Here is a 27,513-nt window from a genome sequence, read left to right as displayed (position 1 = left end):
CTAGAGGCCCAGTGTATGAAATTTGTGCACAGGTAGCATCCCTAGGCCTAGCCAATGATCAGGGCCCACCCGGGGCCTTTCTTTGTTCCGCCCCCTAGCGGTCAGCGCACGGCATAGAAGGCGCTCAAACTCCTGGTCGGCAGAAATCCCGAGGGGATAAATTGCATATTAGCTTTTTATTATATAGCAGTGGTCCGCAAACTCATTAGTCCACAGAGCCAAATATCAACAGGACAACGATTGAAATGTCTTTGGAGAGCCACATTTTTTAACCTTAAACTTCTTCTAACGCCACTTCTTCAGAATAGACTCGCCTAGGCTGCAGTATTTTGTGGAAGAGCCACACTCAAGGGGCCAAAGAGCCGCATGTGGCTCGTGGAGCCACAGTTTGCTGACCACTGGGCTAGGGCAACAGACACATTTTGATGCGTAAGGAGTTGCAGAATTTTAGAAGTGGAAGGGTGCTTACTGATCATCGATCTGATCCACGTCCTCATTTGATGGTTCAGCAAAGGGCGAGTTTCCAGGGAGGCCCAGAGCAGGCCCAGAGCCACGAGGGTCCAGTCCACAGAGCACGTGAAACCCCCCAGGAAATCCCCTGTGCTTTCCGAGCAAAGATGGGAGAGCTGGTCCGGCACAAAAGCACGTGACATTGAATGTGAGGCTTTATTTACAACGGGACTCACCCAGGATATAGCAAAACATGTCTCGCTCATGTTTTCTCAGCATGGGCTGTACTTCATCACCAAAACAGGAGAACCACCTTGTGGAGGGTGACCCCCTCCTCTGATGCGTCCCCGCAATCCCAAACAAGTCCCGCTGCCCGGCCCTGAGCAGGGCGGCTGGGGGAGGGGCGTGGACGCGGCGGCTGAGGCCCCTCCTGCAGCCCCTGGGCAGCGTGTCCAGGGGCGGCGTCAGGCTTTCACCTCGCTCATGGCCTCCATGAGGCGGGCGCTGTTGGTGATGGCTGTCGTCAGGAAGATGAACCTGAAGCCTGAGGGGCCGAGAACACCAGCCGGGTGAGCACGGGCAGATCGGTGGCCCCTACCACGGGCCACGCTACGTAGAACCCCACCCCCCCACCCCCGCACCCCCGCTACAGCCCGGGCTGGATCCGAGAACCAGTGCGCAGGCCCAGACGGGACGGTGCCACGCTGCGGGCACAGCGACTGGCCACGCCCTGGACCTGGGCTCCTCACTCTGCAGCCCACGGCAGGTGCCACCCAGAGGGCAAAAGAGAACCTTCCAGAGTGCTGTCCTTTGCAGCCCGGAGCCCGTCCACAGACCTGCTGTCGCCCTCCCGTGCCCGCTCACCTTTCTCTCTGCCCAGGAACCGCAGGGCGGAGATCTCAGAGAAGGTGCAGCCCCCCAGGAACACCACCAGGATGAGGCGCAGGGACTCGCTGGGAGCCTTGTCGTCCTTGGTCCCGCCTGTGGAGGGCAGACTGGACTCTCCCTCCCTCCCTCCCTCCCTCCCTCCCTCTCTCTCTTTAAATATTTTTTAAAATTATATTTTATTGATTTTTTTTACAGAGAGGAAGAGAGAGGGATAGAGAGCTAGAAACATCGATGACAATCATCAACCAGCTGCCTCCTGCACACCCCCCACTGGAGATGTGCCCACAACCAAGGTACATGCCCTTGACCAGAATCAAACCCGGGACCTTTCAGTCTGCAGGCCGACGCTCTATCCACTGAGCCAAACTGGTTTCGGCTCTCCCCCCTCGCCCCCCTCTCTCTCTTTTGTTTAATCCTCATATGAGGATATTTTCCCATTGATTTTTAGGGAGAGAAGAATAGAGAGGGAAAGACCGAGAAAAACACACCGATTGGTTGCCTCCTACACAAGCCCCGCCCAGGGCCGGGGCCAGGGCGGAGCCTACGACTGAGGTACGTACATGTGCTTCACCGGACTTGAACCAGGACCCATGGGTCGTAGGCCAACGCTCTAACCACTGAGCCACACCAGCTAAGCCTGACTCAGCCCTTGCCTGGCCCCTGGCACCAGGGACGCGCCCAGCCACCTCTGGCCCGCCCGGCCCGCTGCCAGGGCCACGCACCTGTGAAGGCCAGCTCGCTGCAGTTGAGCAGCCGCAGCACCTCCTCCAGGCCCTGCCAGCTCCTCCGCTCCAGCACCTGGGGGGGGGGGGGGCACGAAAGTGAGTTTCAGGTTTTATTATTTATTTTTAAAAATATTTTTCCTGTTTTCAGAGATGGAGAGAGAGATAGAAACATCAGTGATGAGAGAATCATGGATCAGCTGCCTTCTTCACACCCCTCACTGGGGATTGAGCCTGCAACCTGGGCATGTGCCCTTGACCGGAATCAAACCCGGGACCCCTCGGTCCACAGGCCGATGCTCTATCCACTGGGCCAAACAGGCTGGGGCTGTGGTCAGCAAATGGCGGCTTGCGAGCCACATGCGGCTCTTTGGCCCCTTGAGTGTGGCTCTTCCACAAAATACCACAGCCTGGGTGAGTCTGTTTTGAAGAAATGGCGTTGGAAGTTTAAGTTTAAAAAATGTGGCTCTCCAAAGACATTTCAATCGTTGTCCTGTTGGTATCTGGCTCTGTGGACTAATGAGCTTGCTGAACGCTGGGCGAGGGCAACAGGATGGAGTTTGGGAAAGGAAGGTCGCAGTGGCCCAACCATCTCATTTCTTTTCTTTTTTAAAATATATTTTATTGATTTTTTTTTACAGAGAGGAAAGGAGAGGGATAGAGAGTTAGAAACATCGATGAGAGAGAAACATCCATCAGCTGCCTCCTGCACACCCCCCACTGGGGATGTGCCCGCAACCAAGGTACATGCCCTTGACCGGAATCGAACCTGGGACCCTTGAGTCTGCAGGTCGATGCTCTATCCACTGAGCCAAACCCGTTAGGGCCCAACTATATCCCATTTCTTGCTCGTTGGCAGGACGGTCAAAACTTGGGACAGGCCAGGGGCCAGGAGAAAGCAGAGAGAGTGAGACGCCTGGGAGTGAGGGTGCCGCGCGCTTACCTGCTCGATGACGCGGCAGCTGAGGGGCACGTAGGCGCCGCTGAAGACGTACGCCATGTCGCGGGGCACCTTCAGGTCATACTCGCCGTCTACACGCGGGATCTAGAGGGCAAAGCGGGCGGCAGCTCAGCTCTCCAGGCGTTTACAGGCTCGGAGAGGAGCGGCAGGCCCCCAGGCATGGTTCTTCCTTCTCATCCATGTTTCTAGTTCTCTATCCCTCTCCCTTCCTTTCTGTGAAAAACCAATAAATATACTATATATATATATATAAAAAAAAAAAAAGCTGCAAAGTTTTTTTTGTTGTTTTGTTTTTTAAATATATTTTATTGATTTTTCACAGATAGGAAGAGAGGGGATAGAGAGCTAGAAACATCGATGAGAGAGGAACATCGACCAGCCGCCTCCTGCAACCCCCCCCCTTCCCCTTCTGGGGATGTGCCTGCAACCAAGACACATGCCCTTGACGGGAATCGAACCTGGGACCTTTCAGTCGGCAGGCCGACGCTCTATCCATTGAGCCAAACCGGTTTCGGCTACTGCAAAGTTTTTTGTGGACTCAAAGCACTCCACCAAGGACCGAACCGGCACACCCCCCCCCCATCATCCCCGCTCCACGTACCAAATTCAGCTTCTTGCTGATGGCCCGGAAGTTGCTCCTCTTGGCCAGAGAACTGAAGGCATCCGTAATCTTTCCTGGGGAAGGAATCTGGGCTGGGTTTAGTGTTTCCCAAACTTCTGACATATGGGTACCCCTTCTATAATTTTCGTAACGCTGAGGACCCCTCGTCCTCATGAGAACGTAGAATTAGGCGCAGCTAAGCACCGTGCAGTGCATATCCCCACCAAACTCCAGTGCAACGCGTACCCCCACCAGACTCTTCCCCCCGTACCCCTGGGGGTACGCGTACCACACTTTGGGAAACACTGATAAGTTAATGGATTCATGAAGCTGCCACATGGGATTCCATTCCGGAAATGACAGGCCACCTCTTGTCAAGTAGGCGGACCCATCACACCTCTAAGCGGTTCATCCACAATTCCCTGGATCTCACGAGACATTCCCCACCCTCTCCCACCCCTCTCCCTCCTCCTACACGGTGCCAGTTGTCTACTAAACGCCACCTATAGGGCAAACACGCAGAGGTATGGGCTGTGGAGTCACAGTGACCGGGGGTCCAACATGACTTACTCTTTGAGGGATCTTAGACAAGTCACTTATCCTCTCAGCCTCACTTTCCTCATCTGTACAATGGAGGTAAAATTAACCTTTGTGCCAAAACCGGTGTGGCTCAGTGGATAGAGCATCGACCTGCGGACTGAAAGGTCCCAGGTTCGATTCCGGTCAAGGGCATGTACCTTGGTTGCGGGCACATCCCCAGTAGGGGGTGTGCAGGAGGTAGCTGATCAATGATTCTCTCTCATCGATGTTTCTAGCTCTATATTTTATTGATTTTTACAGACAGGAAGAGAGAGGAATAGAGAGCTAGAAACATCGATGAGAGAGAATCACCGACCAGCTGCCTCCTGCACACCCCCCACTGGGAATGTGCCGGCAACCAAGGAACATGCCCTTGACCGGAATCAAACCCGGGACCTTCCCGTCCGCAGGCTGACGCTCTATCCACTGAGCCAATCCGGTTTTGGAAAAAAAAAAAAAAAAAGAAAAAAAAAAAATATATATATATATATATATATATATATATTTTTTTTATTTTTTTTAATTAAAAAATATTAAAGAGCTTAGCACGTGGTTTGTGTCCAATAACCGGGAACAGCTCCCCCTAGTGGACATGGCAGGAATGACAGTAACAGTAGAAATCGCACTGCGCTTCCGGCTCCTCTCTCTCCAGGGGTGCTGCCCCTGTAGGGAAGAGGAGGGGAAGGGTTCCCCGTGCTCCGCGCTCACCTGCAGCCTTGTCCGTCACCAGCTTGCTCACTTTACTCTCCACAGCGGTGAGGGTGTCCCCAGGGGCCTGCTCGGTCAGGAGCCCCGCCCGCCGCAGGTTGGAGAAGGTCAGCAGGTGCTCGGAGCCATAGCTCTGCAGGAGATGCAGGGGAGTCCCTACTGAGCGCCCAGCAGGGGTCTGGCACTGCTGGGTGGCATGGAGGCGAGGGCCGTAAGGGAGGCGAGGGACGGGAGGGTTGGGCAGTCTATGCATACTTGTTCATGTAAAAGGTTTTCTTTTTCTTTTCTTTTTTTAAAAAAAATATATATATTTTATTGATTTTTTTTTACAGAGAGGAAGGGAAAGGGATAGAGAGCTAGAAATATCGATGAGAGAGAATCATCCATCAGCTGCCTCTTGCATACCTCCTACTGGGGATGTGCCCGCAACCAAGGTACATGCCCTTGATCGGAATCGAACCTGGGACCCTCCAGTATGCAGACCACATTCTATCCACTGAGCCAAACCGGTTTTGGCTTAAAAGGTTTTCTTATCAGAAATATGCAAACACCAAACCCAGAAGGAGAAAAGCACATGAAACTCTTAAAGCCCAGGCCGAAACCGGTGTGGCTCAGTGGATAGAGCGTCAGCCCTCGGAATGAAAGGTCCCAGGCTCACTTCCGGTCAAGGGCACATGCCCGGGTTGCGGGCTCAATCCCCAGTACAGGTGGCAGCCAATCAATGGTTCTCTCTCATCATTAATATTTCTCTCTCTCTCTCTCCCGCCCCCTTCCTCTCTGAAATCAATATAAATATATATATTTTAAAATGTCCAATAAAAAAAATAAAAATAAAAATAAATAAATAAATAAAATGTCCAATGAGCTCCCTCCATAAAGTTCCTCACAAAGACATTCTTTTGAAGCCCTGGCTGGTTAGCTATTGGTCAATGCCATCCCCATACACCAAGGTTGTGGGTTCGATCCCGGTCAGGACACATACAAGAAGCAACCAATGGATGCATAAATAAGCGAAACAACAAATCGATGTTTCTCTCTGTCTCTCTCTCCTCACCTGCTCCCCGACTCCTCTCTTGCTAACATCAACACGTTTAAGAAGACATTCTTCTGGCCTTACCTGTAGGTACTGTGTTTTCAGGGATCGGTAATCCTTGGGGATCAAACCTGAGGGTAAGGGGAGACAAGAAACATTCGTGAGCCAAAACCGGTGTGGCTCAGTGGATAGAGCGTCGGTCTGCGGACTGAAAGGTCCCAGGTTCGAGTCCGGTCAAGGCCATGTACCTTGGTTGTGGGCACATCCCCGGTAGGAGTGTGCAGGAGGCAGCTGATCGATGTTTCTATCTCTCTATTTCTCTCCCTTCCTCTCTGTAAAAAAATCAATAAAATATATATTCTTTTTAAAAAGAAAAAAGAAAAGAAACGTTCATGAGCCAGCTAAGATGTCCTAAAATATGCAACCAAACCAACCAACTAACTAACCCTCTTCCCCCAAGAAACCCTGGACCAGGAGGAATGATTCAGGAAAGGATATTAACCTTGCATCCTACACAGATGATTCTGATCTAGGGCACGTTACAGCTTGATCCCCAGGAGGGGAGTCCAGGAGGCAGCTGATCAATGATTCTCTCTCATCACTGATGCTTCTCTCTCTCCCTCTCCTCTATGAAATCAATAAAAAAACATATATTTTTAAAAATTAGCCAAAACCCGTTTGGCTCAGTGGATAGAGTGTCGGCCTGCGGACTGAAGGGTCCCAGGTTCGATTCCGGTCAAGGGCATGGACCTTGGTTGCAGGCACATCCTCAGAGGGGGGTGTGCAGGAGGCAGCTGACGGATGTTTCTCTCTCATCGATGTTTCTCTCTATCCTTATCTCTTCCTCTCTGTAAAAAAATCAATAAAATATATATATATATATTTTTTAAAAATGTAATCCTTCAAAATTACAGGGAAGTGTCCTGTCCGCTAGGACATTTATTCCTGTGGCTCGCGAGGATGTCCTCTCTCCTATGGCACAGATCTGACCGGCATCTCCAATCCTGGGGGCTCACCGTTCTCGGTGATGGACAAGAGGCACATGAGGCGAAGGCTTTCTATGGGCGACACCTGTACAGGAAGAAAGAGCCGAGGAGGTTCAAGTTCGTCCTCTCCTCTCCCTCCCGAAGGCCGGCCGGGCAGCCGCCCACCTGCCGGTCGATGTGCTCCTCGATGTAGCTGGTGCTGTCCCGGATGCTGAAGCCCTCCAGCAGCGCTGCGGGGAACCAGAGGGCAGACAGCCTGTTACCGGGAGCAGCGCTAATGGGCGTCTGTCTCCCCATCTCCTTCTCCGTCCTGGGACAAGGGGCCCCCAGGCGTCTAACAGGAACCCCAGTTCCTCGCAGCCGGCGTGGGCTGGGAAGAGAGCCGGAGCGCGGCTCCCCGGGGTGGGGGCGCTGGGAGCCGGCAGGCCGGCAGTCACCGTGCTCGGTCTTGATGAGCTCCTGGAAGTTCTGCTTGGTCTTCTTCTTCATGATGGACTCGCAGGCCCCGATGTCTGCGGAGAGGACAAAGCCACCTGACGCACTCCTGGCTCCACAAGGACAGCCCTCCATTGTCCCGAAGAAAAAAGGCCTCGCCCTGACCGGGGTGGATCAGTGGATAGAGCGTCGGCCTGTGGACTGAAGGGCCCCAGGTTCCATTTTCAAGGGCACATGCCTGGGTTGTGGGCTCGATCCCCAGTAGGGGGCATCCTGGAGGCAGCTGTACAATGATTCTCTCTCATCACTGATGTTTCTTTTTTTAAAATATATTTTATTGATTTTTTACAGAGAGGAAGAGAGAAGAACAGAGAGTTAGAAACATCGATGAGAGAGAGTCATCAATCAGCTGCCTCTTGCACACCCCCCACTGGGGATGTGCCCGCAACCAAGGTACATGCCCTTGACCGGAATCGAACCTAGAATCCTTCAGTATGCTCTATTCACTTAGCCAAACTGGTCTCGGCTCATCATTGATGTTTCTATTTCTCTATCCCTCTGCCTTCCTCTCTAAAATCAAAATATATATATATATTTTATATATATATATATATATATATATATTTTTTTTTTTAATTAGCCCGCTCTATTTGATCAAACATTTAACTCACTCACCCCTAATGCCTGGGCAGGGCCAGATCCAATGATTTCACAGGGTTTATACGACCCGCGGGCCGGACGCCCCCCACCCCGGCTTTAGACCAAACAAGAGCATCATCTGCCAAGTGGACAGGGATCCCCTCTCCGGAGGCAGATGTCCCCTCACATACCCCTCCCCAGCACCCAACCCCACCCCTTAACCCCCAACCCCCAGCCCCCGGCCCCCAGCTCCCAGCCCCCAGCCCCCTGCCCCCAGCTGAAACCTACGCAGACTCAGCAGGCGGTGCTCCTGCTTCAGGCCCTTCAGCTCCTGGGACACGAAGTTCTTCATCTGCTTGATGTCCATGCCTCTGCGGCGCTGCGGGCAAGCCCCAAGGTCACGGCCGCCCGCCCAAGGTCACCACCACGCTCCCTTGGTCCCCGCCGACCCCGGAAGAAGGCTGGGACCCCGCCCTGGTCTCAGAGGGCTGGCCGAGGGGCGGTGGCCTCGGGAGACGGAACGGGGGGTGGGGGGGGGCCGGGGCCGGAGCCTCACGTCGTACTGAGCCTGCAGGTTGCGGGCCTTCTGGCTCAGGAAGCCGAAGACGTTGGAGAAGTGTTCGTTGCGGATCTCATGGAACACCTGTGCGGGGAGCGGGAGGGGGAGGACGTCTGTGCACACTGCGCCCGGCCCCTCCTCCCTCCTCCGGGTCGGACAGCACGGGAAGGGTGCGCAGTGCTTCCAGAAAGAGGAAGAGGAGAGCCCTGGCCGGTGTGGCTCAGTGGATAGAGCGTCGGCCTGCAGACTGAGGGGTCCCGGGTTCGATTCCGGTCAAGGGCATGTACCTTGGTGGGGGTTGTGCAGGAGGCAGCTGATCGATGTTTCTCTCTTATTGATGTTTTAACTTTTTAAAATTTTTTATTTCTAAATATATTTTTATTGATTTTTTTAAAGAAAGGAAGAGAGTTGGATAGTTAGAAACATCGATGAGAGAGAAACATCGATCAGCTGCCTCCTGCACACACCATACTGGGGACGTGCCCACAACCAAGGTACATGCTCTTGACCGGAATTGAACCTGGGACTCTTGAGTCCCCAGGCTGACGCTTTATCCACTGAGCCAAACCGGCTAGGGCTATCTGTCTTTTTTAATCAATCAATCAATTAAATAATTTAGATTTCTGTCAATTCTCTCTCGAGGATATTTTTCCATTGTCTTTAGGAAGAGTGAAAGGAAGGAGGAGAGACAGAGAGAAACATCGATGGGAGAGTGACACCCTAACCCTGCAATCAAGCCTGCAACCAAGGCATGTGCCCTTGACCGGAATCAACCCCGGGGACGTGCCCGCAGCCAAGGTACATGCCCCTGACCGGAATCGAACCCGGGACCCTTCAGTCCGCAGGCCGACGCTCTATCCACTGGGCCACACCGGCCAGGGCCTGGGGGATGCTCTTCCGGGGTGGGGGTCCCTCCGTCCTGGGGACTCAGCTTCCCCTCCCAGGGCGGTGTGCCCCCGCCGAGTGGGAGCAGAGCCCGGGGAACCCCTTCCAGCACCCACACCTGCACCCACCTTGTCGTCGGCGTTAAGCAGCACCTTCAGGCTCCTGTCGGAGGAGGTGACTTCCGGGCCAAAGTCGACGCTCCCTTCGAAAGCAGGGGGACGGCGGTGAGGGTCTCCCCCGGGCCACCCGCCCAGCGCTGCCCTTAGAGGGCCTCCACGCGATCTGAAGCCTCCGTTCTCTCGCTCTATCTTTTTTAAAAAAATATATTTTATTGATTTTTTACAGAGGAAGGGAGAGGGATAGAGAGCTAGAAATGTCCATGAGAGAGAAACATTGACCAGCGGCCTCTTGCACAACCCCTATTGGGGATGTGCCCGCAACCAAGGTACATGCCCTTGACTGGAACCGAACCCGGGACCTTTCAGTCCGCAGGCCGACGCTCTAGCACTGAGCCAAACCGGTTTTGGCTGAAGCCTCAGTTTCTCTCAGCGCCCGGGTGCCCCCTGCCAGCCCCGTGCCAGGCGGGAAGCCCAGGAGCCGGGGGCCCCTCGGGGGTGCCACTCACCACACTTGATGCGGAACGTGTCGTCCACCAGCCCCTCGTAAACCACCTGGGAGCACAGCGCCGTCACAAAGTCCACGTCTGCAACCCAGAGGCTGACCGTGAGGGCCCCGGGCACGGCCGGCTCCCCAGGGCGCTCAGGATGGGCGCCAGTGCCTTCCCCAGGCCCCCGACCACCGCTGCCCGAGGGTCCAGTCCGGGCCACCGCGGCTCCCACGTTCCCGCTGCTTCGGGGCCAGAGGCAGAGGGGCGCCAGCGGCGGCGGGAGTTACCTCTGTCCAGGAGGAAGATGTGGCCGATTTCTGGCTTCCGGCCTTTGGTCTCACCATCCTCCTCCTCCTCCAGGTTCCTCCACAGTTCATGTGACATCTGCCAGGGACCAAGACATGCTTTTTTTTTAAAAAAAAAAATATATATTTTACTGATTTTTTTACAGAGAGGAAGAGAGAGGGATAGAGAGCTAGAAACATCGATGAGAGAGAAACATCGACCAGCTGCCTCTTGCACGCCCCCTACTGGGGATGTGCCCTCAGCCACGGTACATGCCCTTGACCGGAATCGAACCTGGGACCTTTCAGTCCGCAGGCCGAAGCTCTATCCACTGAGCCAAACTGATTTCGGCTCAAGACATTCTTTAAAAAAAAAAAAAAAAAAATAATTTTTTTGTTTTAATTATATTTTTAGACTACATATATTTTTTATTGATTTCAGAGAGAGGAAAGGAGAGGGAGAGGGAGAGAGAAAGAAAGAGAGAGAGAGAGAGAGAGAGAGAGAGAGAGAGAGAGAGAGAGAGAGAGAGAGAGAGGAACATCAATGATGAGAGAGAATCATTGATCGGCTGCCTCCTGCACACCCCCCACTGCGGATGGAGCCCACAACCCGGGCCTGTGCCCCGACTGGGAATTGAATAGTCACCTCCTGGTTCAGAGGTCGATGGTCATCGACTGAGCCCCAATTATGCTTTTTTATTTTGAGATATTTATAGATTCACATGGAATTGTAAGGAATACAAGACATTCTTGTCCTGACCAGGTAGCTCAGTTGGCTAGAGCTGAGGTTTGCCACTCTATTGACTAAAGAGTTTGCCAACCACTGGGCTAGAGCATCGTCTCAATAATGCCAAGGTTGTGGGTTCGACCAATGACCCAATGGAGTACCAAAAAGATGTTTCTCTTTCTCTCAAATCAACAAGCCAAAAGGAAGAGAGAGAGAGAGCGCGAGCGAGAGAGAAAGAGAAGAGAGAGAGAGAGAGAGAGAGCGCCCTAACCGGTTTGGCTCAGTGGCTAGAGCGTCTGCCAGCGGACTGAAAGGTCCTAGGTTCGATTCCGGCCAAGGGCATGTACCTTGGTTGCAGGCATATCCCTAGTGGGAGGGGGTGCAGGAGGCAGCTGGTCGATGTTTCTCTCTCATTGATGTTTCTAACTCTCTATCTCTCTCCCTTCCTCTCTGTAAAAACTCAATAAAAAATATATTAAAATAAAAAAGAGAGAGAAACATTCTTAATCTCGTGTCCTTCCTATAGCCCCACATCCACAAAATCCAACCCCTTCCTATGGGACTTACTGAGACAGATCTAGTTGTGCCCCAAAAAGAGGGGAGCTAATAATTAACAACATCACCTGCTCAGGCCCCATCTGTTCCTATGGCTCCCGTCCATCCCCATTCCAAATATAAAGAGATTCAGGAATGCTGCTCGGCCTGTGTGGCTCAGTGATTGAGTGCCAATCTATAAACCAGAAGGTCACGGTTCGATTCCCATTCGGGGCACATGCCTGGGTTTTGGACTAGATCCCCAGTGTGGGGCGTGCAGAAGGCAGCCGAGCAATGATTCTCTCTCATCAATGAAGTTTCTATATCTCTACCCCTTCCTCTCTGAAATCAATAAAAATACACATTAAACAAAAAGCAATTCAGGAATGCTGCCTTAGAGGCACTAGCTTTGGCGTCTCTCTTAGCCACAGCAGCTCCCGTCTCTGAGGCCTGTGTTGCAACAATGAAAGCCGAGGAGAGAAGATACCCCTTGTTACAGATGCCCAGACAGAGGACAGTCCACGGTGGGGGAGAACAGGGGGAACAGGCCCTGCCAGTGCTCACCTTGGCGCACCTGCCAATCCCGTAGCAGTTAGGGAAGGGGCCGTAGAGCGTGCTGAGGAGGTGCAGGGCCTGGGCCACCGTGTTGATCCAACGCTGGTCTCCTTCCTGCGGGGACCACAGAGGCGACATAGGGGGGGGTCAGCCCAACAGACCCATCAGGATGGTGCTGGCCCTGGGACCCTGGGGCAGAGGCAGGGCGTGGGGAATGCTTGAAAGAGTTCATTTTGCCCTGACCAGTGTGGCTCAGTGGATAGAGCACTGGCCTGTGGACTGAGGGGTCCCGGGTTCGATTCTGATCAAGGGCATGGACCTTGGTTGTGGGCACATTCCCGGTGGGGGGGTGTGCAGGAGGCAGCTGATCAATGTTTCTCTCTCATCGATGTTTCTAACTCTCTCCCCCTCTCTCTTCCTCTCTGTAAAAAAAAAAAAAAAATCAATATAATATATTTTAGAAAAAAGAAAAAAAAAGTTCATTTTGACTGGCCCCAAAGGACACAATCAGTGGCATTCAATCTCCCAATAAATCTCATGCTTAATAAAATGACGGGACTGCCCCAGCTAGTTTGGCTCAGTGGATAGAGCATTGGTCTGCAGACTGAAGGGTCCCTGGTTCGATTCCAGCCAAGGGCACATGCTTGCGTTTTGGGCTTGATCCCCAGTGTGAGGTGTGCAAGAGGCAGCCGACCAACGGTCTTTCTCATCATGGATGTTTCTCTCTTTCTCTCCCTCTCCCTTCCTCTCTGAAATCAATAAAAATATATTTAATAAATAAATTAAGTAAAGAAATAAAATGTTTTTTAAAATGTTTTTTAAAAAAATCAGGGGATTTGCCAAAACCAGTTTGACTCAGTGGATAAAGCGTCAGCCTGCGGACTGAAGGGTCCCAGTTTGATTCCAGTCAAGGGCATGTACCTTGGTTGCAGGCACATCCCCAACAGGGGGTGTGCAGGAGGCAGCTGATGGATGTTTCTCTCTCATCGATGTTTCTATCTCTTTATCCCTTTCCCTTCCTCTCTGTAAAAATCAATAAAATATATATTTTTTAAAAATCACGGGACTTGGATGAAGATGCATCAATATTGCTAGCCCCCTGGTCCCCCTGCTTGTCCCCAGCCATTGATGCCAGACCCAAGGGCCCCCGCCTTTACCAGGAAGTAGTCCCTGAAAAACTCCGGCAGCTCCATGCTCAGCAGATCCACGTCCAGAGGCAGCAGAGAAAAGGCCCATTCGTCACAGCTCACATCTGTGGGGACAGAGACCATCGGTCTCTCTGTAGCAGGCACGGGCCTCCACCTGCTAGGGGTGCGCCCACCGGTTGCCCAGAGACATCTTAGCGCCCCCTTCCCCCACCCGCCCCCAGGCCTGCCCTGCACTGAGCACGGTGCTCGGAAGGCGAGCAAGACACAGCCTGGCCCCGAGGAGCTCAGTCTGGGGACAGAAGGAGACGTGTACACGACATTCACTCCTGAAGTGGCAAATACCAGTGGAGTGGAGACGCGTGCAGGCACTGGGGTACACAGAGGAGAAGGGAGTGGACGTGACCCGGTTCCTGCGGAGACCGTTAGGGCCTAGTGGGAGGGCCGCACACAAGGCAGATCTAACTACAGAGAAGCAGACCAGCCATCCGTGAGCACAGACATCTCAGGGTCTAACCTCACGCAGGGTGCAGGAGAGACTTCCCTAAAGAAGTGACTTTTAGCCCTGACCCGTGTGGCTCAGTGGATAGAGAGTCGGTCTGCAGACTGAAAGGTCCCGGGTTCGATTCCGGTCAGGGGCATGGACCTTGGTTGCGGGCACATCCCCGGTAGGGGGTGTGCAGGAGGCGGCTGATCGATGTTTCTCTCTCATTGATGTTTCTAACTCTCTATCCCCCTCCCTTCCCCTCTGTAAAAAAATCAATAAAATATATATAAAAAAAAAAAGAAAGAAAGAAAGAAAGAAGAAGTGACTTTTAGGCTGTGACTCTACATAAGATGTGGTGGCCGAAACCAGTTTGGCTCAATGGATAGGGCGTCGGTCTGTGGACTGGGGGTGGGGGGGGGTGGGGGGGGTGGTTCCCGGGTTTGATTCCAGCCAGGGGCATGTACATTGGTTGCAAACACATCCCCTGTAGGAGGTGTGCAGGAGGCAGCTGGTCGATGTTTCTCTCTCATCGATGTTTCTGACTCGCTATCCCTCTCTCTTCCTCTCTGTAAAAAATCAATAAAATATATATTTTTTTTAAAAAAGTGACTTTTAGGCCGTGCCTCTAAGATGTGATGGGTGAAGCGTGTAGGCTGGGGAATATTCTGGAAAAGCACGTGCGGCCTCCCCAGGGCTGGAGGGCTGGGAGTCAGGGGAAAGGAGAGGCACGTGACACGTGACAGGCAAAGGGGTCTGGAAGGGACCAGATGGCAGAGGCGGGGGGCCCCTGGTGCAGGGCGCCTGAGGGGGTGCAGCCCCGAGGGGGGCGCGTTTCAGGGAGAACGCAGTGAGGGGTACACAGGGGAGGGGAGGGGAGGGGAGGGCAGAGCAGCTGGCGATTGGCTGCGGTAAGCCCTCGCGTCCCCTCCCACTGTCCCCCTACCCCCATTCCCAGCATTCCCAGGCGCCTCTCCTCCCGCCGGGCGGGGGGCGGGGGGGGGGGGGGGCGGGGGAAGGACACTGTTCCTCCTGCGCGCGCAGCCCCTTCCCACGCCCCCGTCTCCTCTCACCTCCATAGATGCCCTCCTCCTCCAGCACCATCTCACAGGCGTAAAACTGAAAGGGAAGAGGAGGCCCGTTAGCAAGCACCGCTCCCCTCTGCCTCCCTTCCTGGGAGGTCCCCCAGGATCGCGGACCAGGACAACACTCCCTGACCCGGCCAGAGCACCCGGGCGCTGGCATCTAGAAAGCGACATGGCTCCGTGGTTGAGCGCTGTCGGCCTATGAACCAGAAGGTCACGGTTCGATTCCCCGCCAAGGGCGCAAGCTCAGGCTGCGGGCTTGATCCCCAGTAGGGGGCGTGCAGGAGGCAGCCGATCCATGATTCTCTCTCATCATTGATGTTTCTCTCTTTCTCTCCCTCTCCCTTCCTCTCTGAAATCAATAAACATATATATATTTTTTTTAAAAAGGAAGGAAGAAAGGAAGAAAGGAAGGAAGGAAGGAACGAAGGAAGGAAGAAAGGAAGGAAGGAAGGGCACTGGAATCATGGAGCCTAACTCTTTGTTCCCTGGAAGAGCTTTTTTTCTTTTTTTTTTTTTTTAAATAAAATGGATTTATTCTCTTGTTTATTTTTATTTATTTTAAATATATATATATATATATATATATATATATATATATATATATTATTGATTTTTTTACAGAGAGAAAAGGAGAGGGATAGAGAGCTAGAAACATCGATGAGAGAGAAACATCGACCAGCTGCCTCCTTCACACCCCCCACCGGAGATGTGCCCGCAACCAAGGTACATGCCCTTGAGCGGAATCGAACCTGGGACCCCTCAGTCTGCAGGCCGACGCTCTATCCACTGAGCCACACCGGTCTTGGCTGTTCCCTGGAAGAGCTTTGCAAAGCAGGCCCCTCAGCTGTCACGGAAGGGCCCTGCGGAGGCCAGCTCTCCCGGCCCACTGTATTCGGGGCAGTTTGCTGACAGACCCCCTGCGGGACAATCAGGCCGACCCCAGTGAGACGGCGGCAGGCGGTCGCCATCACACCTACGTTGTTGCTTTAATGGAGATGGAGCTGTAGGCCTTGGCTCCTTCCTCACCCCGAGTCCTGTCCTGCCTCACGTCACTGCCATCGGGACCCTCACTCACCTTCTGAGGGCTGAAGATCACTTTGTATTTTCGCGTTCGGCCGGCCAACTTGTCAGCATTGACGAGATCTACGGGCAGGAGGAACGCGGCCCAGAAGGCCGTGGGCCACGTGTCACGGGAGAAGCAAGGGCGCAGTTATCCTCTTATTGACTTACTAGAGGCCCAGTGCACGGAATTCATGCACAACAGGAGGGAGGGGGTCCCTCAGCCCGGCCTGCGCTCTCGCAGTCCTGGAGCCCCCTTCGGGGATGTCCGACTGCTGTGGAGGTGGGAGAGGCTCCAGCCACCGCTGCTGTGCTTGCCAGCCATGAACTTGGCTTCTGTAAGGCGGTGCTCCCCACACGGGAGCACACTGATACCAGGGGACAGTGCCTGCATGAAGCATCTGCCTCTTGGTGGTCAGTGTGTGTCATAGCGACTGGTCATTCCACGTTTCGGTCAATTTGCATATTAGCCTTTTATTCTATAGGACTTTTTAAAAAATATATATATATTTTTTTTATTTCAGAGAGGAAGGAAGAGGTAGAGATAGAAACATCAATGATGAGAGAGAATCATGGATTGGCTGCCTCCTGCACGACCCCCTATTGGGGATGGAGCCTGCAACCCGGGCATGTGTCCCTGACCGGAATTGAACCTGGGATCCTGTTCAGTCTGAAGACTGGTGCTCTATCCACTGAGCCAAACTGGCCAGGGCTCCTTTTATTTTAGTTATTTATTTATTTTATATATATATATATATATATATATATATATATATATACACACACACACACACACATACACACACACACACATATATATATATATATATATAAATACATATTATTCATTTTTTACAGAGAGGAAGAAAGAGGGATAGAGAGTTACAAACGTAGATGAGTATCATTGATCAGCTGACTCTTGCACACCCCCTACTGGGGATGTGCCGGCAACCAAGGTACATGCCCTTGACCAGAATCGAACTCGGGACCTTTCAGTCCGCAGGCTGACACTCTATTCACTGAGCCAATCCAGTTTCAGCTCCTTTCATTTTTTAAAAAAATTCCTTATTGTTGGAAGTATTACATATGTTTCCTTCCCCGCCATTGACCTCTCCTGGCCTGCTTCTGCCCCCAGCACAGGCCCTCACCTCCCTACTGTCTGTGTCCAAGGGAGCAGTTGACCTCGACGTGGTATGGCCACCCCAACCCCCCTTTCCTTACGAAAGGGTCCCTGCGGCCGAGCCCCTGAGACCCCACCACCCCTGCCCAGGTCTCGGTGGCACGGCGCACCACGGCATACTCACTGGCTATATACCGCATGTTCTTGATGCGGGGTCTGACCAGGAAGCACAACCTATGGGGAAGGAGAGTCATGAGGCTGGTGACAGACAGCACCGCCTGAAGAGACTGAAGCAGCACCCCACTCTTTCACCATCTGCTCCCCTTGGCCGGCCTCCAGTTCCCAGACTCGCCACAGATTCCCCTCCCGACAGCAGGGACACTGCGCTTAGCATAGGACCCCTCTGGGGAACCCGGAGTTCCTGTTCTCCAATAATTCCCAATCTGTCAGGCGAAATAAGATGCACACATGTATAAAGCATGAAGCATGTGCTCAAAACAACACAAGGCCGAAACCGGTTTGGCTCAGTGGATAGAGCGTCGGCCTGCAGACTCAAGGGTCCCGGGTTCGATTCCAGTTAAGGGAATGTGCATTGGCTGCGGGCACATCCCTGGCAGGGGGTGTGCAGGAGGCAGCTGGTCAATGTTTCTCTCTCATCAATGTTTCTAGCTCTCTATCCCTCTACATTCCTCTCTGTAAAAAATAAATTATATATATTAAAGAAAACATACATTCTTAAAAAACAAAACAAAACAAAAAAACAAGAAGTGCCTGGCCAGCGTGGCTCAATGCATCGAAACTAGGAGCCTGTAAATCACAGTACGATTGCCAGTTGAGGGCATATGCCCGGGTTGCAGGCTCAATCCCCAGTGAGGGGGGAGCAGGAAGCAGATGATCCATGATCCTGTCTCATCATTGATGTTTCTTTCTCTCTCTCCTCCCTTCCTCTCTGAAATTAATTAAAAAAATATTTTTTTAAAAATACCAGAAGGTATGTAAAATGCTTTTCTAGCCCTGACTGGTTTAGCTCAGTGGATAGAGCATCGGCCTGCGGACTCAAGGGTCCCAGGTTCAATTCTGGTCAAGGGCATGTACCTTGGTTGCAATCCCCAGTAGGGGGTGTGAAAGAGGCAGCTGATCAATGTTTCTCTCTCATCAATATTTCTAACGCTCTCTCCCTCTCCCTTTCTCTCTGTAAAAAATCAATAAAATACATTAAAAATATATATGTATATTTTTAGTGATTTCAGAGGAAGAGAGTGGAGAGAAAGATACAGAAACATCAATGATGAGAGAGAATCAATGATCAGCTGCCTCCTGCACACCCCCTACTGGGGATTGAGCCCAAAACCCAGGCATGTGCTCTGACGGGGAATCGAACCCTGACCTCCTGGTTCCTAGGTCGGCGCTCAAACACTGAGCTACGCCAGCTGGGCAATGAAAATATTCTTGAAAGCTTCATCAATCTGGGTAGAGGTGGCAGACTGGACAAGAAAGAAGAGCACACCGGAGGGAGAAACTGCAGAAAGGAAGACAGCATAAGGGGCTAAAGCATAACCTCGCCAGAAGCTGTCAAAGGGCAGGGCGAGCGTTTACGCTGCCTGATCTCAGCTACGGGCACGTGGAGGGCAAAGGGCAGGGATGTCCCCCTGCTGGGAGCAGAGCCGGGTGCCCCCACACACTCACTGTTCGCTGGAGCTCAGGACTGGCTTGTTCTCCACCTTGTACAGCTTGTCCACTTCGTGTTGCTGCCAAGAGAAGCCAGTAAGACAGGGGACTCAGAGAGCTTGGAGATCAAGAGCAGGGCACAGAAGCAGGGAACTTGGGCTCCCATTCAGGCTAATTCTGGGGATCAACCTGCCTCCCTGACAGCCGTTCACCAGACCTTCCTCAAACTTGTCCACAGGAAAACCAAAAAATAAAGCAATTCAAAAACAACAGACAATAGAATCCATTCCGACTACCCTCTATTTAGCCTACCACATTAGTCACACTTCAGTAATCTGTACTGTTCATCAAAAGAAAAACTGGCCAAAACCAGTGTGGCTCAGTGGATAGAGCGTCGGTCTGCAGACTGAAAGGTCCCAGGTTCGATTCTGGTCAAGGGCATGTACATTGGTTGCAGGCACGTCCCCAGTGGGGGGTGTGCAGGAGGCAGCTGATCGATGTTTCTCTCTCATCAATGTTTCTAGCTTTCTATCCCTCTCCCTTCCTCTCTGTAAAAAAATCAATAAAATATATTAAAAAGAAAAAAGAAAAACTGGCCAGGCTGGCATGGCTCAGTGGTTGAACCTATGAACCAGGAGGTCAGGGTTCGATTGCTGGTCAGGGTACATGTCCGGGTTGTGAGCTCAATCCCCAGCGAGGGGCATGCAGGAAGCAGCTGATTGACGATTCTCTCTCATCATTGATGTTTCGCTCTCTCTCCTTCTCCCTTCCTCTCTCTGAAATCAATAAAAAATATATTTTAAAAAAAGAAAGAAAAGACTCCGTGGTTGGGTCACATTCAGACTTGGGGTCCACTTGGACCCCAGACTCTTCTCTGCTGCCCTCACCACAGCTCACCAAGGAGAAGAGGATTTCTCCTTCCTTCAGTGACCCAGTCTGACCTGCCCTGGCCCATGATAACCTTCTTGCTTTGAGAGTCACCTGCAGAATCCTGATACCCACAATGGGCCAGGCCTAGGGAGGACTGTCTTAGGGGCTAATAAATTGTTTCAGGGGAAGATCCCCCTAGATTGTAGGGGCGAAGTGACTTTTGAGTGGTTTTAAAGGGGTCCACATAGTTTTCTAGCAAATTGGTCCACACATCAGGGGGCTGAGGTTGAACAGAAGTTGCAATAATGGTTCCCATCCATCTAATAATAATAATAATAATGATAATATTGAGAATTGAGACTTGCTATGTGTCAGGTACTTAAAAAATGAAGGAAGGAAGGAAGGAAGGAAGGAAGGAAGGAAGAAAGGAAGGGAGGAGGGAAGGAAAGAAACCGAAACCCGTTTGGCTCAGTGGATAGAGCGTCGGCCTGCGGACTGAAGGGTCCCGGGTTCGATTCCGGTCAAGGGCATGTACCTTGCTTGCAGGCATATCCCCAGTGCAGGGTGTGCAGGAGGCAGCTGATTGATGTTTCTCTCTATGCCTCTCTCTTCCTCTCTGTGAAAAAAAAATCAATAAAATATATTTTGAAAGAAAGAAAGAAAGGAAAGCCGTTGAGTGAGGAAAGAATCTGCTGCAGGAACGGGCAGGTACCTTTAGGATGGAGACGCTGGCGATTCGATCCAAAGGGCTCATGAGATCCGCCTCAATGAACAAGTCCTTTTTCCCTGGAAGCTGAAGACACACAGAACCTTGGGTCACCCCGAGGTCACACACGCTCCCTCAGCTGCCAGCTCACACGGCCACGTGTCTACCAGAACCCCAGTTACTGCCCTCTGGTTTTCCTCCCTCCAATGCTTCATTTTGGGCCTGCCACAGAAGATCCAAGGACAATACTAACGACCAAGAACAGGCTCCAAGGGATTAAAAAGAACTGTGTGGGTGCAACCACTGTGGAGAACAGTATGGAGATTCCTCAAAACACGGAAAATGAAACTGCCATTTGACCCAGTCATCCCACTCCTAGGAATATATCCCAAGAAACTAGAAACGCCCATCAGAAAGGATATATGCACCCCTATGTTCATAGCAGCACAATCTACGATAGCCAGAATTTGGAAACAGCCTAGGTGCCCGTCAGCAGATGACTGGATCAAAAAACTGTGGTACATCTACGCAATGGAACACTATGCTGCCATACAAAAGAAGGAATTCTTATCATTTGCAGCAACCTGGATGGAGTTGGAGAACATCATGCTGAGTGAAATAAGCCAGTCAATGAAAGAGAAACACCACATGACCTCACTCATTTATGGATAATAAGGAACATCATAAACTGATGAACCAAAAGATAGATATGGAGACAGTAAAGCAACAAGCAGACTGTCAAATTACAGCGGGGAGGGGAGGGAGATCTTGGGGAGATAAGAGATGGACTTGTATACATGCATATAAGTACAACCAATGGACACAAAACTCTGGGGAGGGAGGGCATGTAGGGGATGGGGGGCAATGGTAGGATATGAAGACAGATAATAATTTAATTAAAAAAAAATAACATGATACATAAAAACAACAACTGTGTCCGGTGCGTGCAGTCAAGGGCCCGGCGTGGCGGGCACTGACCTGCTCCAGCAGATAGATGAGCTGGTCTCGGGCCAGCCTCTTGAGCATGGAGAAGTCAGGCAGCTCTGGGGCGTCCGGCCGGTGGTGGAAAGCCATGGCCGCGGTCACCTGAGCCGCGGGGAGTACGACGAGGGTCGCCCTCGGCTCTCCGCAGGCCGGCGGCAGCCCAGGGTGGCTCCTTCAGGGCTGGGCACGGAGGGAGGGGCCCTCCCACTTCAGCTGCGCTCGAGGAATGAATGGCCACGTCCCGGCCAGACAGCGGCAGCTTTGGGGTACCCTCGCCTCAGGCCTGCAGTCCCCCCCACCCCACTCCCACCCCTACCCCCCAAGTCCCGACCCGGCACTCCCTGCTCCACTCCGCCGGTGAGCAAGCAGGATTCCGGGATTCCCTGCAGCAGAGAGAACACCGCCTTTCTGACAGGCAGACGCGACTTCCGGGACTTTCCGGAAGTCCCATTCCCAGGACAGGCGCTTTGCGTACCGGGAAGTTGGACGGCGTCCGGGAAGGGACATTTTAAACAAAAGTCAACGCGTCGACGTTGCAGTCTCATTTCTGGCCTGCGGGGGGAGTGTTCCCATGATAAAACTAGTATTTTAAGGGCGTATTCCATTCTCCAGGAGCACCCACGCGGGGGTTGGGCATTAGCTCGAGTTTCTCATCTTTATTACAATGGGTGAAACCTATTAAGGATGAATGAAGGGTGCTGATCATTAGGGATCTTGACTGTCAATCAAACCTACTCCTCTTCAGCTTTGGGCGAGTTAAAGGCTCTCAGGCTTCCGAGCTGCAGAGAGATGCGGACAGATGGAAGTGGAATTGGGTGGAGGTAAGAGGAGAATGCTAACTCCCGCTGACTGCGACCTTTGGGTACTGGAGTTTTGACTCATCCATGCCAATGGGTAAATAAACTGTGGCATGTTCATAAAAATAAATGAATATACGAAAGCAACCGGAACAAGTGGCATCTAGTATGTCATTTACGTGAAGTTACAGAACAGACCCAACTAATTTAGGTTGAAAATTTTTCAGAAAAGTGATTGACTTCGGGATGGTAATTGACTAGAAAAAGAATTTAGGGGATTTTCAGGGGTGATGGAAATTATGTTTTGTGGGGGAAGCTTTTGAGAGACTTAAGGAATAGAGCTGCTGAACTCACTAATCAATTATCACATCACATCCTTATCTGGTGATAAGAGCATCACCCATTGCCAAAAACTGAGACTTGATCAAGACTCAAGACCAAGCTATCAATTGGTTCATAGGAAATAGAGGGTAGTGACATGTTAGAAGACATCATAAGGATGAAATCAAAATGCAGGAAATTTTATGGGATAACCTGTCAAATGGTGAGAAAATGGAAGTGGAAGGAGTAACCACTTTAGAGACTTCTGGAACATGTCAACATAATGCAATGCTACAATGTGGACCTTGTTTGGATCCTAATGGGAAGAAATAAACCATAAAAACTATTTTAAAAACAATCAGAAAATGCTATCCGGCTATTAGTGGCAATTAAGGAATTACTAAAATTTAACACATTGTGGATGGATCACGAGAATTCTTGTTTCATATTAGTGTTTTACAAAGTATCATACTTGAAAAAGATACTGTAAGAACATATAACTTAAAAATACAAGGGGTAATTTAAAGCATGCCTTTAACATTTATGTAAAACGCTTTTTGTACTTGTTCAATAGAAATTTATCTGGCCACTGGTAAAACTAGCAATTGGTCCGCAGTGTTGGCTTATATATCTTTGTTAAAAAGGAGTCCTTAGGCCCAGCAGGCATGGCTCAGTAGTTGAGCATTGACCTATGAACCAGGTCATGGTTCTATTCCCAGTCAGAACATATGCCCAGGTTGATGGCTCGATCCCAAATGGGGTATGCAGAAGGCAGCTGATCGATGATTCTTGCATCATTGATGTCCCTCTCCCCCCACCTCTGAAATCAATAAAGATTTTTAAGGGTCCTTTTGTCTTTGAGATACATAAGTACTTATAAATAAGATTGAGACTGGTCATTTGTTAAATGTAACCCGTGTGATAGGTACACAGTTCATTGCATTACAATACTCTTCCTACTTTCCTAAGTTTGAAAGATTCTGTAAGATGAAGCAAAAAATTTTTGTGCTCACTGAGCTTGTCTAGAATTTTATACCGACTTTCCCCCACCTCCCTTTGATTGAATCTCAGCTGCAGAGGTGGAGGCTTCCAATACATATTACCCCTCCTCCCCCCAATTCCCCAAGCTCAGGGACTTAATTCCCTTGTTATCCAGTTTGCCAGGCTCTTGGGCTTAGACTCAAGGTCTCTGCTGGAGTTTCCTTTGACCTTATCTCCCTCCCATAAGGACAATAAACCCTCTTCCTCACCCCTTCCCTAAATCTTCAGATTCACAGGTAAACCCTCCCACCCCACAGAGCACCCATCAACAGACTGCTACATTTCACTTTATTTGCAAAATGAATACAAATGATTAAGCAACTCTAGAACTATTAGTGTTCATGAATCAAGAAGTAAATGTCAGAAGGAAAACGTTTCAATTCCTCCCAAACTCATATTGCAAATACAACAAACTCCTAACACATGCAACCCAGGCTGGTTTCAACATAGAAAGCGTAAGCAAGAAGGGTGAGGACTGAAGATACATGTGGGCCAGACCAGGAGCCACGCTACCCCCCGCCAGTTATTCACGCTGCCCGCACATACACCCGCCCTGTGAAGTTCACGGTCCCTTGTCAGATTGAAATCCAAGCAGCTCCTTCCGTTTTCAGGCTCATCGTTTCCAAGGTGGGACAATCCAGACACGGAAATCCGGGCAGCTCAAATATGCTCGCTCAGCTGTGTTTTACGAATTTGAACTTGACTCCATCAGCCAGGGTCAAGTTCAAATTCTGTACAGGAAGTTCCCGTTGTCGTCAAAGAACTCTCGCCCCCTCTGCACCACCTTGCTGCTGAAGTTCTGGCCATCCAGTTCTCTTGCCTTCAACGCTTCCAGCTCCTTCGCTCTTGGCAATGCATCACGGTCAGGGCCTCTGGTGCCCTCATAATCACTGGTGGAGTAATTCTGCCGCTCTCTCTGCTGACCTTGGGCTGCAGCAACAGGCACAAAGCTTTCCTTCTCCAGGCTCTGGACTCCTTTATTCCCTCCCTTCTGTCTCCTCGGGGTGTTTGTACTCGGAGCATTCGGTTCTACCACCCTCAAAGCCGTGCTGTGACCTTGGCCTTGGGATGAGGCTGCACCTCCCGACACAGGGCAGCCGGCAGAAAGCAGCTCCCGCGCACCCCCAGGGCCCGGAAGCTGGCGGGGCGAGTGGGCAAGCCCAGCTTTCTGAAGGACTTTCTGATCCTGCTTCAGTTTCCTCTCCAAGGTGGGTACAAACTTGCTTCTTAAAACCCTTCTGATCACATCGGGGCTGACGTCAAAGCCTTCAGCCAATCTGGGGACTGACCAGGACTCTGGAAACTCTTCATGCAAATACCTAGAGGAAAACGAGGCAGTTTTTCAAGTTGTCAAAAAAGTGTCCTACCAGAACAGCCTGACAGACATTAGTGATGAATTCGTGAGAAGAGGTGCAAACGTAGGCTGGGTTTTTCATGCCTGCATGCTAACAGCAATACCCAACTGCTCTTATATCAATGTATTTCACATCAACTATTTCCTGCCACTGATCACCGGCCCCAGTTAAGTCCTGGAGAATGCATGAAGATGGTCCTTCCCTGTAAAGAACATGCAATCTGCCCTGACTGGTTTGGCTCCGTGGATAGAGCATCGGCCTGCAGCCGTCAAGAGTCAATGTTTTTAACTCTCTATTCTTCTCTGTAAAAAATCAGTAAAATATATTTTAAAGAACATGCAACCCAGTGGTAGAGACAGATGTAAACATACTGTATCGCCCTAACCAGTGTGGCTCAGTGGATAGAGCTTTCGCCTGCAGACTGAAGGGTCCCGGGTTCGATTCCGGTCGAGGGCATGTACCTTGGTTGCGGGCACATCCCCAGTGGGAGATGTGCAGGAGGCAGCTGATTGATGTTTCTAACTCTCAATTCCTCTCCCTTCCTCTCTGTAAAAAAATCAATAAAATGTATTTATATTTACTTATTTATTTTTAAATATATTTTATTGATTTTTTTTTACAGAGAGGAAAGGAGAGGGATAGAGAGCCAGAAACACCGATGACAGAGAATAATTAACCAGCTGCCTCTTGTACACCCCCTACTGGGGATGTGTCTGCAACCAGGGTACATGCCCTTGACTGGAAGGAATCGAACATGGGACCCCCCCACCCCCAGTCCGCAGACCAATGCTCTATCCACTGAGCCAAAACAGGTTTCGGCAATAAAATGTATTTTTATTTTATTTATTTTTATATATATTTTATTGATTTTGTACAGAGAGGAAGGGAGAGAGATAGAAAGCGAGAAACATCGGCTGCCTCTTGCACACAACCTACTGGGGATATGCCCGCAACCAAGGTATATGCCCTTGACCGGAATCGAACCCGGGTCCCTTTAGTTCCCAAGCTGACGCTTTATCCATTGAGCCAAACCGGTCTCGGCAATAAAATGTATTTTTAAATGAATAAATAAACTATAGTTAATAAACTATGAATAACTATGACTTCTATAAAACTCTCCTGAAGCAAAAGATATTAAATGAAAAGAAGTACAGGTAGCATGTATTTATAGTCTTCCACTGTTTGATTAAGGTGAAAACAACATCTATATTCATAATCACTGTATTTGCACAAGGAAACTTGGCAAAAGGCTTAAAAAAAAGAACTATTAAAAATAGCACTCACAGCCGAGACCGGTTTGGCTCAATGGATAGAGCGTCGGCTTGGGGACTGAAGGGTCCCGGGTTCGATTCCAGTCGAGGCATGTACCTTGGTTGCAGGCATATCCCCAGTAGGGGGTGTGCAAGAGGCAGCTGATAGATGATTCTCATCGATGTTTCTAGCTTTCTATCTCTCTCCCTTCCTCTCTGTACAAAATCAATAAAATATGTTAAAAATATATATATATATATAAAAATAAATAAAAATAAAAACAGCACTCACAGGAGCCTGCTGGAGTTAACACTTCTCAATATGTAAACCACTTTACTCTGTTCTAATTTCAAACCACACACACACACATACACACAAAAACTTTAAAATTTAAGAAAGGATCTCTTTAAGATTAAAAAAAAAATTCTAAATTAAGTGTTATGGCCTCAGAAAAGCGTGCAAAACCATGGAAGCTCTTATCCCTGGATCTTAGGTTAAGAATGTCCTGATTTACTATTTAGGGTTTAAATGTTGTGATGCCTGCAGATTACTCTTCTAGAAATTTCAACAAAATAAACTATTACCATGTTAAAAAAACACACACAAAACTATTAAATCAAGATGACGGGATTACGGAAGACCGTTCTATTACCTTAAAGAAAATTTAAGCTAAAAAAAAGTAATAGGAAATACAAAAACAATACTATCGTGGGCCCAGGAGCCTGCACCCCGCACTGCCCCCCTCGCAGCGGAGCCGAACCCCAGGGGTCTCACCGGATCTGCTTCATGGCTTCCCTAGTCAGAGTCCTGGGCGGGGCCCCGCGCGGCTCCATTTGCCTCCGAATTTTCTGGAACTGGATGGCTTTTTTCTGTCGTTTCAGGGCGCTGGGGGAGAGAAGCAATGGCAGACGCCATGCGTGGGAGCAACATGGGTGGTGCAAGCGGCTCGGGCTCAATCAGGGGGCGCCCAGGCCTCGTGTCTTTGTTCGCTGCCCGGGAAATCTAACACCCACAATGGCTGCCCCGAGCAAGGCGAGCTCTCTAAACGGGCGGTGAAATAAATGCGTCCCTGGTGAAGGGACCCGGGGTCCCAAAGGAGCCGGACACCGGCCCCTGCGCCTCGGATCGGGGAAGCAGCAAGGGACGCCCGGCGCCGAGGGGGCGCGGCCTGCAGCGCCGGGGCGCGAGGCCCTGCTTTCAGGCCGAGGGCCCGGGGAGGAGCCGGTACCTCTCCACCTCCTGCAGCTCCCGCTCCTCTGGTTCCCAGTCGGAATCGGGGTCCGGCTCGCGGCCGGGAGACCCCGGGCCTGCCACCCCCTGGGTCGCGAACCCGCAGCGAGACACGACAGCACGGACACGAGTCCCGAGAAGGAGACTTAGCGCGCGCGCCATGTTGAGCTAGCTGCTTTCAGCGCGAAACGCGGCGGTGCCGGAAGTTGATGGGCGGGACCCGGAAGTGACATCACCGCGT

At 51.0% G+C, this 27,513-nt stretch overlaps 2 protein-coding genes across 7 annotated transcripts; both read right to left on the bottom strand.

The window, feature by feature from the left end:
- Positions 1-647: 647 nt before the first annotated feature.
- VPS33B (VPS33B late endosome and lysosome associated) lies at positions 648-21,669 on the bottom strand. 6 transcript variants are annotated; one of them, XM_045573486.1, is made up of 24 exons: positions 21,497-21,643; positions 21,272-21,463; positions 20,300-20,380; positions 18,736-18,797; positions 17,234-17,283; positions 15,946-16,013; positions 14,856-14,901; positions 13,311-13,405; positions 12,163-12,267; positions 10,341-10,437; positions 10,072-10,149; positions 9,575-9,648; positions 8,559-8,645; positions 8,291-8,381; positions 7,366-7,440; positions 7,094-7,158; positions 6,959-7,013; positions 6,027-6,073; positions 4,910-5,042; positions 3,623-3,696; positions 3,004-3,105; positions 2,061-2,136; positions 1,315-1,431; positions 648-994 (listed from the first exon to the last, which is right to left on the bottom strand). In XM_045573486.1, the coding sequence occupies exons 2-24, from the start codon at positions 21,365-21,367 to the stop codon at positions 915-917; spliced, it is 1,854 nt and encodes a 617-aa protein (XP_045429442.1). In that variant the 5' UTR covers positions 21,368-21,463; positions 21,497-21,643; the 3' UTR covers positions 648-914. The 6 variants fall into 6 exon arrangements, 5 of the variants coding, with proteins under 5 accessions (XP_045429442.1, XP_036271456.1, XP_045429443.1 ...); XM_036415563.2 differs by having other exon boundaries at positions 21,272-21,605; XM_045573487.1 differs by lacking the exons at positions 20,300-20,380; positions 21,272-21,463; positions 21,497-21,643 and adding an exon at positions 17,354-17,470.
- A 2,038-nt stretch (positions 21,670-23,707) lies between these two features.
- Positions 23,708-27,474, bottom strand: NGRN (neugrin, neurite outgrowth associated). The gene is made up of 3 exons (XM_036415569.2): positions 27,271-27,474; positions 26,817-26,927; positions 23,708-24,755 (listed from the first exon to the last, which is right to left on the bottom strand). The coding sequence occupies exons 1-3, from the start codon at positions 27,432-27,434 to the stop codon at positions 24,161-24,163; spliced, it is 870 nt and encodes a 289-aa protein (XP_036271462.1). The 5' UTR covers positions 27,435-27,474; the 3' UTR covers positions 23,708-24,160.
- Positions 27,475-27,513: the final 39 nt, after the last annotated feature.

Source organism: Pipistrellus kuhlii, unplaced genomic scaffold (assembly GCF_014108245.1).
Source record: "Pipistrellus kuhlii isolate mPipKuh1 unplaced genomic scaffold, mPipKuh1.p scaffold_m20_p_50, whole genome shotgun sequence".
NCBI classification, from domain to species: Eukaryota; Metazoa; Chordata; class Mammalia; order Chiroptera; family Vespertilionidae; genus Pipistrellus; species Pipistrellus kuhlii.
The sequence above is the reverse complement of the archived record's forward strand: the minus strand, read 5'-3'. Positions and strand labels throughout refer to the sequence as shown.

What these genes read in the sequence shown, in the direction of transcription:
- VPS33B (XM_045573486.1), bottom strand. Translation starts at nt 21,367, where the DNA reads ATGGCTTTCCACCACCGGCCGGACGCCCCAGAGCTGCCTGACTTCTCC. An exon ending in GGATTGGCAGGTGCGCCAAG is followed by an intron (nt 10,438 to 12,162) that starts GTGAGCACTGGC and finishes GGTCCCTGGCAG; the next exon opens with ATGTCACATGAACTGTGGAG. An exon ending in GCTCATCAAGACCGAGCACG is followed by an intron (nt 7,159 to 7,365) that starts GTGACTGCCGGC and finishes GGTTCCCCGCAG; the next exon opens with CGCTGCTGGAGGGCTTCAGC.
- NGRN (XM_036415569.2), bottom strand. Translation starts at nt 27,434, where the DNA reads ATGGCGCGCGCGCTAAGTCTCCTTCTCGGGACTCGTGTCCGTGCTGTC. An exon ending in GAGCTGCAGGAGGTGGAGAG is followed by an intron (nt 26,928 to 27,270) that starts GTACCGGCTCCT and finishes TCTCTCCCCCAG; the next exon opens with CGCCCTGAAACGACAGAAAA. An exon ending in GAAGCCATGAAGCAGATCCG is followed by an intron (nt 24,756 to 26,816) that starts GTGAGACCCCTG and finishes GTTTTCCTCTAG; the next exon opens with GTATTTGCATGAAGAGTTTC.